A 12,320-nucleotide genomic window follows, 5' to 3' on the forward strand; every position below is an offset into this window, starting at 1 on the left:
AATTATATGTAAACTATCATTAGTTTAAAAGAACAGTAATAAGTATTTAAGGAGTATCTATGCACTAAATAAATCTATGAGAGAACAGATTTAACATTTTTCTCACTTAAAGATGTAGTCAATTAGCAATAAGACTCAGGAATACCTGAGATTAACATCTTTCCTTTCTTTGTTATGTGTATTAGATATACTATGGGCCTAATTAGTTTTTTCTTGCTTTTCTTTTCTTCCTTATTTGCTATATGTAGGCCCTCTTATTGGTCGTCAGATCTTCAGATTTAGTGAAGAAGGCCTTGTAAATGCCAGATTTGACTACAGTTACAACAATTTCCGGGTCACAAGCATGCAGGCCATGATAAATGAGACTCCTCTTCCTATAGATCTGTACCGATATGTTGATGTATCTGGAAGGACTGAACAATTTGGAAAATTCAGTGTAATCAATTATGACTTAAACCAAGTTATAACTACCACAGTGATGAAACACACCAAGATTTTTAGTGCCAATGGTCAGGTGATTGAAGTGCAATATGAAATTCTTAAGTCCATAGCCTACTGGATGACCATTCAGTATGATAGTATGGGTCGTATGGTGATATGTGATATACGAGTAGGAGTAGATGCCAACATAACAAGGTATTTTTATGAGTATGATGCTGATGGTCAACTTCAAACTGTCTCTGTGAATGACAAAACCCAGTGGCGTTATAGTTATGACCTGAATGGAAACATCAACTTGCTTAGTCATGGAAACAGTGCCCGTCTCACTCCTCTGAGATATGATCTTAGAGATCGCATCACTAGACTAGGAGAAATTCAGTACAAAATGGATGAAGATGGTTTTCTTAGACAAAGAAGCAATGAAATATTTGAGTATAACTCGAATGGTCTCCTGAACAAAGCTTACAACAAAGTGTCTGGTTGGACTGTGCAATACTGTTATGATGGGCTTGGACGACGAGTTGCAAGTAAATCAAGTCTAGGACAACACCTACAGTTCTTTTATGCTGATCTCTCCAATCCAATAAGAGTTACTCATTTATACAATCATACTAGCTCAGAAATAACTTCCCTGTATTATGATCTTCAAGGCCATCTCATTGCTATGGAGTTAAGCAGTGGAGAAGAATATTATGTTGCTTGTGACAACACCGGCACACCCCTAGCTATCTTTAGCAGTCGGGGCCAAGTAATAAAAGAAATTCTGTACACACCTTATGGAGATATCTACCAGGACACTTATCCAGATTTTCAGGTTATCATTGGTTTTCATGGAGGGCTCTATGATTCTCTTACTAAATTAGTGCACTTGGGTCAAAGGGATTATGACGTCATTGCTGGACGTTGGACAACGCCAAATCATCATGTGTGGAAACATCTAAACACCATTCCCAAACCATTTAATCTTTACTCGTTTGAAAATAACTATCCAGTTGGCAGAATTCAAGATGTTGCTAAATATACGACAGGTAAAAAAAATCCCATTAAAAATACTTCTGGGTCAAATCCTTATATGGATCCAAGTCCGTGGAATTTGCACACATCAGAGAAGAGAAGTGGGCTTTCCACTTGCTTACATTTTAGTTGAATTTATTTAACTTCTTACTACTCACATAGCTTTGTCTATTTTCTGTGACCTTTCAGCCAGTCAATAAATCAAGCAAATAACTACATCTGCTGCCTTTGCTAAGTACTACAATTTGAAAAAGAGTTGAGGCAGCATTATCTGAATTCCCTTCCATGATACGTAGAAGGAAGTACAACACAGAATTCAGGATAGTGATGTTCTGTGATAAAATAATTTATTTTCTTCTGGTAACCAATTTTGAAAATTTAAGATTATGTCAAATCAGTATTGCCATTTAGTTATTAACGTTTTGAGGTTTGGTTAGGCCTTGGTAAAAGATGTCTAGTCACACTGGTAGCTGCATTAGTAGTTCTAATTTCAGTTCTATCAGAATGGAGAACTATGGGATCTTTTGCCAGTGCGCAGCTAGCACTGTTACTTTTGCTTCTCCTTACCTTATCTTCTGGATCACTTTACCTAGAAATGGAAAGTACAAAATACATTCAGCTTCCCAAGAATTAAGAGTATTGTTGCTAAGAATGTTTTTATTTTGTTTTATAGACATTGGAAGTTGGCTAGAGCTGTTCGGTTTCCAGCTACACAATGTGCTTCCTGGATTTCCAAAACCAGAGATAGAAACTGTGAAGACAACATATGAACTTTTACAACTTCAAACAAAAACCCAAGAATGGGATCCTGGAAAGGTCAGCAAAAGTCTGCCTACAAAAGCAGACAGTCTGCTTGCTAGTTCACTGAACTATTTCTAAACCTAAATTAAAGAATACAATTAGAAAATACATAGAAAAATGTTCAATCAGATCTTAATAAAAAGCCCAGACCACTGTGATCTGAGGGATGATTTTTCAGGAGAAGAACAATTCAATTAATTGAGAACATTTTTGTCCATTAGTCCTACATTATTTTTATTTTATTACCATAACATCTAAGATCCCTAGTTTCCATAATTTCAATATCTCTTTATGCTATGTGCTATATTCAAAAACAGAACAAAGATGTTCCCTACACCAAATAGTTTACAATCTAAATAAAAGACAAAGAGTACAGATGGATACAGACACACTGATGTGGAGTACAAAGAAACAATGGGACAGTATTGGTCAGCATGTATGGAGATACATCTACTCATAGAACTGAAAGGTCATTGAGTCCAGACCCCTGCCTTCACTAGCAAGACTAAGTACTGATTTTGCCCCAGATCCCTAAGTAACCCCCTCAAGGACTGAACTCACAGCCCTGAGTTTAGCAGGCCAATGCTCAAACCACTGAGCTATCCCTCCCCTCAGCACACCAATGCCCTAACCATTGTGATGTTTTTTTGTAGATCTCATGGCAGAGGAGAGTGTTTGGAAGGAGGACAATACATTAGTTTTATAGGTGTTTACAGGGCACTCCTCCCAAGCAGAGGGGTAGAAAGCAAGAAAGTTCTTGTCTGAAAATATAACAAGCTACATGCTATAGGTTTCAAGTAATAAATTTATACTTACTGAAATATTAAGTGCAAATGAAATCAACAGATCTTCAGCTTTTATTGGAATGATGCTACAATGAGGAGTGCAAAAACACCAAAATTTTAAATCTTTAAAAGTCTTTTCCTCTGTAAAAATGTTCTGTGGTAGAACAGATTATTTTTTAAGCATAGTAGGGTGGTGGTAGTAGTGTTTTTGTTTTTTAGTTCAAAGTCTCAAACCTGCCTCAGGCCTTGTCTACACTCAGAACTAGCCACGTTTCAGCAATTGATGGCTAGTAGTCAATGTAACTGCACCAATACAGATCTCAGCTATTCTCTGGGCTGACATTCACATTCAGATTTGATCCTTATTGAACATCTATTAATAAAACATTGCAATTTTACAAAACGGGGTAGAACAGGAGGGACTGATTCTCTACTGCCTCTCACCTTGTGTAGTCATGTTAAGTGTGTATAAAATGCTAGCTGATTGAAGTAACAGCACTTTAAACTCACTTGGTCAAGGTGTGAATAACTGTGGAAGGTACAAAGCAGTGAAGAATCAGGCCCATTAATTTTAGGGCACTTCACATGCAAAACTCCCACTGAAGTCACTCAGATTTTATGGGGATGCTGAAATAATATCGTGATGGCCACAATAAAAGAACATGGATGGATGGAGTTTGCCTGAGTAAGGACTCCAGGCTTAGGCACTAAATCTATCTATAGCTCTTAGGTACCTATATGGCCTCCCTCACTGTAGTGTTCTGGCACCTCGGGATCTTTAATGTATTCATATCCTTAAGGGATGGGATTATTCTAGCCCAGATGTTCCCATGCTTTCTTTTGCTGAACTCCCTTTCAGAAATTTATGTCTCATGCGGACTCCCCTCTCAGGAGGGGCGGACCTGGTACCTGAGGATAGGGGAGTTGTGGGCAGGACCGGCTTTAGGGCGATTCAGCTGATTCCCCAGAATCGGGCCCCACGCCCCTAACAGGGCCCCATAACATCCCAAAGGAGCTGCCACCGAAGTCCTGCCACTGTCTTCAGCGGCAACTCAATCACTGCCATGGAGGAAGGCCCCTCCGCCAAAATGCCACTGAAGACAGCGGCAACGATTGAGCTGCCGCCGCTGCAAAGTTTGTTACTATATATTTTGTCGTTGCTACACCACCACAGATGTGAATGATGCTTTACGGACAGATTTAAAGGATCAGTACCTACTCTGAGGAGCTATAGATATCAGTAGAAACTTGATATCATATGGTACTATAATGAACTGTATAAAAATATTTTGCTTGAACCCGTGTTAATGTTTGTGTTTCCAGACTATCCTTGGCATTCAGTGTGAGCTGCAAAAACAACTTAGGAACTTTATATCCTTGGACCAGCTTCCTATGACCCCCAGATACAGCGACGGGAGGTGTCTTGAAGGAGGAAAACAGCCCAGGTTTGCGGCCATTCCTTCTGTTTTTGGCAAAGGTATTAAATTTGCCATTAAGGATGGGATAGTGACTGCTGATATTATAGGAGTAGCAAATGAGGATAGCCGGCGCATTGCCGCCATCCTCAGCAATGCTCACTATCTTGAGAACCTCCATTTTACCATAGAAGGGCAAGATACACACTACTTCATCAAGCTGGGGTCTTTGGAAGAAGATTTGGCTCTGATAGGCAACACAGGAGGCCGGCGCATTTTGGAGAATGGCGTCAATGTCACTGTGTCTCAGATGACTTCTGTGATAAATGGGAGGACTAGACGGTTTGCTGATATACAGCTCCAACATGGTGCTTTGTGCTTTAATGTTCGATATGGAACAACCATTGAAGAAGAAAAGAACCATGTCTTAGAAATAGCCAGGCAGAGGGCAGTAGCTCAGGCCTGGACTAAGGAAAAAAAACGGCTGCAAGAAGGGGAAGAAGGCATTAGGGCATGGACAGAGGGAGAAAAACAGCAGCTTTTAAGCACTGGGAGGGTACAAGGCTATGATGGATATTTTGTTTTATCTGTGGAGCAGTATCTAGAACTTTCTGACAGTGCCAACAATATTCACTTTATGAGACAGAGTGAAATAGGCAGGAGGTAACAAAGAAAACCTCTGCCTTTGCGTCACCAAAGACTGCCTGTTTTTAAACATAAAATGGTTTATTGTATTGGTTTTTCTAGAGCAGAACTCTGTATATAGAAATGTAGAGGAAAACACATATCCAACTGCCTTTAAATGTGACAGAAGATGGTATTTTAATATTGTTTGTTTAACTCTGAGAGATGACAGTGAAGATTTTTAGTTCTTGTGTGGCAGTATTCAAAATTTCAGAAGCAGAGTTCAAATGGTTAAACAACACAACTTAGAAAGGCACCACTCATTTAAATTGCAGATACGTGCAGAAAATTTAAGAATTTGTGTGCTCTGCTTTCTTCTTGAAGATACATCTCTTCTTAGTTCATTAATTTAATAACTCGCAGATGATTTAAATTAAAAGGTTATAGAGCTTGATTCTGCAACCCTTACTCACCTGGGTAGTCTTTAATCCCATGAGTTCTTCCATTGACTTTAATGGGATGGCTCACAAGAGCAAGTGCTGCAGAACTGTATTTTGAACCTTGTATCAGCACATTTCATTTTTCACAAATATGATCTAAAGAAGTTCCAGACCTGAACTGGAAAACGGGGAAACGCAGTAGGCATTGGATACAGTAGCACAGAATGGCTGTCCCATATTACATTTATCTTCACTCATCCATTGTCTCCTCCCATTCTCTCAGTGATAAATGTCATGTTGTATTGAGTTTTGCACGTGGCAGTGTTCTATGATTCTCTTCCTGAGGGCTTCGTTCAGACCTGAGTTACACTGGATTCTGCTGGCATAACCCCAAGCACAGAAGTCTGATGGCAGAAAGTCCACCTGACCAAGTGTTGCATGAGGTGCCACAGCTAGCCATCACCCTCTAAAAGTAGACAGAAATGTGCACAAGGGTCTGATCCAAAGCCCCCACGTTGACTTTCCATTGACTTCAGTGAGCTTTAGATCAGGCCCTGATTCAGTGCACCCCAAGCAATCTCTGCCAGTAGTAATTCTGTGGACCCCCAGACAAACTTAAAGCTACTCTACTGGAAGGATTCACACACGCCCTCTTTGCCAGTGAGGATGAAAAAACGTCTGTCTCACTATAGAGAATAGTATCCTTTGTGTTCACTGGACAAGGATTCTTCAGTTCATGATTCATTTATAAATTGGAGTGGTATCGTTTTTTTGTCATCACCTTAGCCTCTTCTCACATTAATAATTATGCTATATGACTCAATTTTTGTGTGTGAAATAGACTGGTGGGTCAGAATTCGGTGAACTTAAGTGTGGATAGTAAGTGTCGGACATTTTGGGAATGATTCTACACTTTTTGGCTCAGTTTGTAGAGCACATAGCAAAGTGTTATAATGGTAGGGCGGGAATTTTATTTCGCAGGATATCATGAGCTGTCGATACAGTGATTTCATAGCAAAGTGTGTGATCTTTCTTTTAATCTGTCATTTTTAAGGACCTAATTGTTTTGTGGGGGATTGTGTGCAAATTTTCTTTGTTAATTTCAGACGGGATTAGAATTTTCTTTTAGAACCTATGTATCTTTAATGGTGACATTATTGCACATTTTTACCAAAACAGACATAGTAAATATAGTCTAATCATCTCTGCTCATATTTACTTTTGCCAAAATCAGAGTTGGTTGGTTTTTTTTCCTTTCCTGCTTTCTTTTTTCTTCTGTTTTTGGGCAAGTGGAACAAACTGTAGTGAACTTAGAGAGGAGCCTGAATTGGAACATCAGGTCTGATCCCCCTTCAAACTTCGGGGAAGTTTGGATCCAGTTCTCAACTTCACAACTTGGGCCTCCCTTTATGGGTTTAGTCCTGCTCCCATTGAAGTCAATGACCGGCTTCACTGGTGCAATATCGGGCGCAGTGATGAACTGATCCAGAAGAATGCCATCCACACACCACCCCAAACTCTGGGGACATTTGGATTGAAATCCAGATCCAAATATTGTGATTGGGCTCATCACTCACTGACATACAATACTGGGAGCTGACCAAGTCTGGTATTGATAGCTCTCATCTCTGTAATTTCCCATAAAATCATGGAGAATTTGGATACCTCCACACCAGCCTAAAAATGGACCTTCAGATCCTTTAGCCTCTGATATTCTTTTAATCAATGAAAAAATAATTTATGAACTGTATATAGAGAGTGCGTTCATAAATGTGATGACGTATTTTATCACTGATCCAAGATGTCAATATTAGAGTCTATTTTACTTATATTTTAACCAATTATACTTTTTTGCAATTCGCTAATGATGTATCATTTTCAAACTGCTTTAAATATCCATTATAAACACACATTTGAAGTTCTTAATAGTAAATTACCTTGAACTGTGCATTTCTAGTATGTAATACATATTTAGTTAGCTTGTGCCTTTAGTTTCTTAAAGTTATATTTGTATTATATGCAGGAAATGCACCTTGGATTACCTACAGCTGTGGTTTTTAATACTGCCTTGATTATTATTATTCTCATTGTTATGCCAAAAGGTCAAAGAGTGAAATGTATTACAAGTTTGTCTCTCAAAGCAGATCTGGCATTTTTCCAGTTCATGCGCAGAAAATTTAAGATACAATTTTGGACAGTGTTTCTTATGAAAATATGGATGTATAAAGAATCAAATGACATTACATGGCCCTGTATTCTGGTGATATAAGAAAATGTCTTCATCGTGTTTGGTTATAAAACAGAGAAAAATAAAAATTCAGTGTCATTTTTAGATGAGCACGATAGCATTTCTAAAGAGCACTGAAGGCCAAAGCTATACTTACACACACAGGCCAGGCACCATTCAAAAGAGCTTCAATGAAAGAATAGATCTAAACCATCTTGTTCAAGAACAATGTAAGATGGAGGCAGGGAATATTTCAGTCTCATGGTTTTTGTATTTTATTTTTTTTTAGTGACTAAGCCAATTTTCTTCAAGTTTTTTAATTTTGCACTATAACCTAGAAACCCAAATGACAAAAACACAAAACAAAAACAATCACATGGGACAGTTTTATGGTCATTCAGATCAAATAAATTGATGATTGCATTCTGCGCTGGGAACCTGGTTCTAAAAGTGAAAAAAACAAACACACACTAATGCACACTATCTTGTAGCAAAATACTTACCATGAGACGATACATGTTATATTTTTATGACAGCAAAACAACAGTGTGTAAAAATAATGTTTCCTTTGTTTTCATGTTTATTTAGGAAACTAGAACATTTCAAAGGTATATAGATATATAGGTAGAACATAGCCAAATATATACGGATTGGACAATGTGCAACTCGGTGTACACATTCTAAGTGTTTAGTTTGAGATCTTTAATATTGTCTCAGTTGTATGCGAGTTAGAAGCTGTATTTTTTTAATCATGTTTTCATGCACTTTCAGACATTTTATTTTTTCAAGATCTGCACTTATTCCCATTCACCAAGCCCTCTTTATATCACCGTCCTGGCTAGGGGATGGCAAACAATGTAAGTGTTATAAAGAGGTACCTTTACAAGGATAACCCTAATGGAGATTAATGTTGTTGGAAGCCAATGTACAGTAGCCTAAGATTAGAGTATTATAAACAGAGGCACCTATAGAAAGGTTGGAGTATATAAGGGAAAAAATCTACAGCTTCCTTTCAACATGCTTGTCTGCTCTGCGGAATTCACATCAGCATAATTGATCAGTCTAACATTTCAGCATTCAGATCAGACTGCCACAATGTTTTTTTCCCCATCAAATAGAGACAAATAAAATGCTGGCTGTTATTTAAGCCTGTCCTTTATATAAAGCATTATCAGGTCAAAAGCTTACTGAGTGTAAGAGGAATTACTTCTCAACAGAAACTGAAAGTTACTCAAGTTCAACTTACTGTGGATGTTTCTTGGCATTTGTCATCTTACATTATTTGTCCAAGAAAATGTGTTTGCCAGTTACAATATTTCGTTAGACTTAGTGGTGGACTTTAGCCTCTTAATAAATGTTAGTATGTCAGATTGTGTCCTTGACGATATTTTACTTGTATGAACCATGGTAAAACATTGAAATCTTTATATTCTTCTGGCAAACATGTCAATAAAAGAGAGAGAGAAACATAGCACACAGTATATGTCAAAAACATATTTCTCTTTAGCTTTCTCATTAAAAGTAAAGATGTTTACAGTGTATGCCAAGAGCTTCAGTTTCTACCTAACAGTTAGAGGTTCTAATCTTACAGATATTGTGTTATAATGGCCTGAGCCTTGTTGCTAGGAAACACTAGATTCCAATTTTTTATTCCTGCTCTAATTCCTGTGGCTGAATAGTGACTGGATACTGTATGTTCTATGGCTGCAGTTAATGGTCTGTTTCATTTTGCTCTGGTTTTCAGACCAGACGCATGCATTTTCTACAACAGCATCATAACAACATGTTGTAAATATTAAAAGTTAATATATTATGTGTCGATATTTGAAAGAAAGGAAATAAGTACTTTGAATATTTCATTTTTAAAAAATAAAATTGCAAACTAATAGTCGGTGTGACATTTTCTTTGCTCACACCAAGTACTCTCAAGCCATTCTAATTATTGCAGTAATTTTTTTTTCCAGTAAAAAGCCATTTAATAACAAGGGTGGGGGGGCTTCAAAAATATTTGTGGATGAAAGTAAGTGCTAAATTTTGGTATTGACATGTAATTTTATTTCTGACTCTCAGACATGCACTGACAATTAAAATCTGGTTGTGAAACCACAACATACGCATGCACCAGTTCTTACACTTCATCAGTGAGAGAGCAAAATGCTTGTTAAGGGCACTTCCAAGAAGTCAAGAACTGGCAAAGTTTGGATATTCACAGATCAAAATACAGTAGCTCTTATTTCCTGCACTTCTCTTGGTTCATTCACGTGAGAAGAGCAGCTGCACACACCACATGAACATGGCTGGGGTGGGCGGGGGAGCTACGCTTGATGTGGTAACAAGTGAGGGGGAAGGGACTAGATGTGTCATCACAGAGATAGGTGGGTAAAGACAGATTCCTGAAGCAATGGAGTGACTAGAAAGTGTCTTCCTCTGGGCATGTGCAGTGCAGCCTCATGCTGAGAACTAGTTTCACAAAGAAACAGCGGCAGACAGGGTGCTGCTTCCCGCACCTACCTTTGGGGCACCTAGAAAAGCAATGGGAGCCACAAAGCCTGAGTTCAGTGCCTAGGCTCGGTGGTGACAAATGTAGGGGGCCTTGCGCCCCTCCCCTGATTTCTGCCTGCTGTTGCCAGCCAGGCATCCACCAGCACTGGGGGTTGAGGGGGGCTTGTAGGGTGGAGCTGTCACAGTCCCAAGAGCCCAGCAGGAGCAGCTGAGTCCCAGGGATCGTGACTGAGGGACTGTCCAAGTGGTCAGCACACGGGGGCCAGGCAGGGCCATTGGAGCAGGCAGATCAGGGCTTTTGCTGGCATCACGTGAACCAGCAGATCCATTGCCACCTTCACTGAGTCAGTCGCGTGTGCTGGGCTCTGCACCGGCTTCAGCAGCCATGAAGTCCAGTCAGGGGTGGCTCAGCAGGGGCGGACACCCCCAGCAGGGGGAGCTGCTGCCTTGGGCACAAAGTCTAAGGGAAGGAGCAGCCCCATGGGGCAGCAGAGGGGTGAAGAGGGCTCTAAGCCCATGCCTGGGTGTGGGGGACTGCTGCAGAGTCTCCATGTTTGGGGTGGAAAAGGGCTGGAAAGCACTTTCCCTTGCCCCATTCCAGAGCTATCTGAGGGGGCAGAGCTGCTCCCTGTGCCGGTGCTGCACAGGGTTCCAGGCAGCTGGCACATACATGGCTCAGCTCCTCCTAGGCAGTGCCACGTGCAGGAGGGTCATGGGCTTCCCCAGAGCACCAGTGCAGGCAGAGGCAGTGTGGGGAAGGCGTGTGCTGGCCAGGTTGCAGGTATGTTGAGTTCTCCTGCCGGGGGCTGGGAGTGGGAAGCTGGGGGTTTATGGTGGAGCAACAGGGCTGAGGGAGAGGAAGGCGAAGGGGAAAAGTGGGGTGGGAACAGCCAGGGGAGCATGCAAAGGGCTGATTGAGGGAGAGAGGCAGCTGACCACTCCACATCATCTCTGCTATCCCCCCACCTTTTAAATTGTGCCCCCCCACACTACTAACAGTTACACATTCTCTCTGCTTCTCCTGACTATACAGGGAATGACAGCCTCCTCAGAATGTGTTTCACATCTGGCCTAATGGAAGATGCCATGCTGAGTGGCTGTGCTAAGCCCCAGCCTGCTCACCACTTGACATTCTCAGCGACAACTCCCCTCTTGGAGTTTGGGGGTGGGGGGCAAGCTCTTTTACCAAGAGCCCTTGATTGGGGAGGTGGGAGAGACTCCCTCTTAATTATGGTTAGGGAGGCCTCACCTGGACACCCGGGGCTACTGGGCGGGGGGGAAATCATCCATCATGGCGGGATGTGCCCTGGCCTCTGAACTATAGGCTACCCTGATTGGGGTGTGCCCTCAAGTCCACTTGGTGGTGATGTGTTACTTTGACATGGGGTTGTGGGGGGCCGGGCGTGTGCCTGTGTGAATGCGAGAACCGCTCGGTTATAGCATGATGAACATGTCCACTCTCTGGTCTCCCTGTTTAGTCACAGAGGGATCAGTTCAACCAGAGGAGATAGTGAGAAGTCTCCCCACCCATCACTGACAGCGGCACCTGCAGGTTGTGGGGGGGAGGGGGTCAGCTCGGTGGGAGTAAAGGGAGCCTGGTTCTTGGCTTTACATGCCTGCAGTTAGGAACCTAAATCTGTTAGTGACTGTAGCCCTAGCTGGCTTGACACACCACATGGCATGAAGTAGGTGCTGCTAGGCATGCCGCCACTGAACTTGCCTGCAAGGAGGGGGCATAATCTGACTAAGGCAGGAGCGTGTTGAGGGCAACGAGACAGTTGGCATGATTAATAATGGAGGAGCGAGGCAGAAAAACACAATGTTTAATGAGCTGAGCCTGAGGAAGGAATAGTCAGTGAGACATCAAAGCGATGGGATGAACTGGTGCCTGTACTGCTAGAAACCACAGAAAGTAGCGGTGAGGGACAGGTACAAGGCTCTGGGATGAGACAGGTCACACCATGCAGCAAGCAAGAGCTGCTACAATAAATACAGTTATTTCTCAAATTAATTGTCAGCATGTAAAAGATGGTCCGGTTGTTCCATATATAACCTGAAGCCTCAGTCCCTA

General features: G+C 41.2%; 1 protein-coding gene across 9 annotated transcripts in view; it reads left to right on the forward strand.

Annotated features, from left to right (window-relative positions):
• TENM1 (teneurin transmembrane protein 1) overlaps positions 1-5,396 on the forward strand; it is a 1,495,391-nt gene extending 1,489,995 nt beyond the window's left edge. For all 9 annotated transcript variants that reach the window (XM_075068828.1, XM_075068831.1, XM_075068830.1 and 6 more), the window contains 3 exons: positions 249-1,469; positions 2,129-2,271; positions 4,365-5,396. In XM_075068828.1, coding sequence (XP_074924929.1) covers positions 249-1,469; positions 2,129-2,271; positions 4,365-5,123 — 2,123 coding nt within the window. In that variant the 3' untranslated portion in view covers positions 5,124-5,396. The remainder of the gene's footprint in view (positions 1-248; positions 1,470-2,128; positions 2,272-4,364) is intronic.
• Positions 5,397-12,320: the final 6,924 nt, after the last annotated feature.

This window comes from Chelonoidis abingdonii, chromosome 8 (assembly GCF_003597395.2).
Source record: "Chelonoidis abingdonii isolate Lonesome George chromosome 8, CheloAbing_2.0, whole genome shotgun sequence".
Lineage (NCBI taxonomy): Eukaryota > Metazoa > Chordata > Testudines > Testudinidae > Chelonoidis > Chelonoidis abingdonii.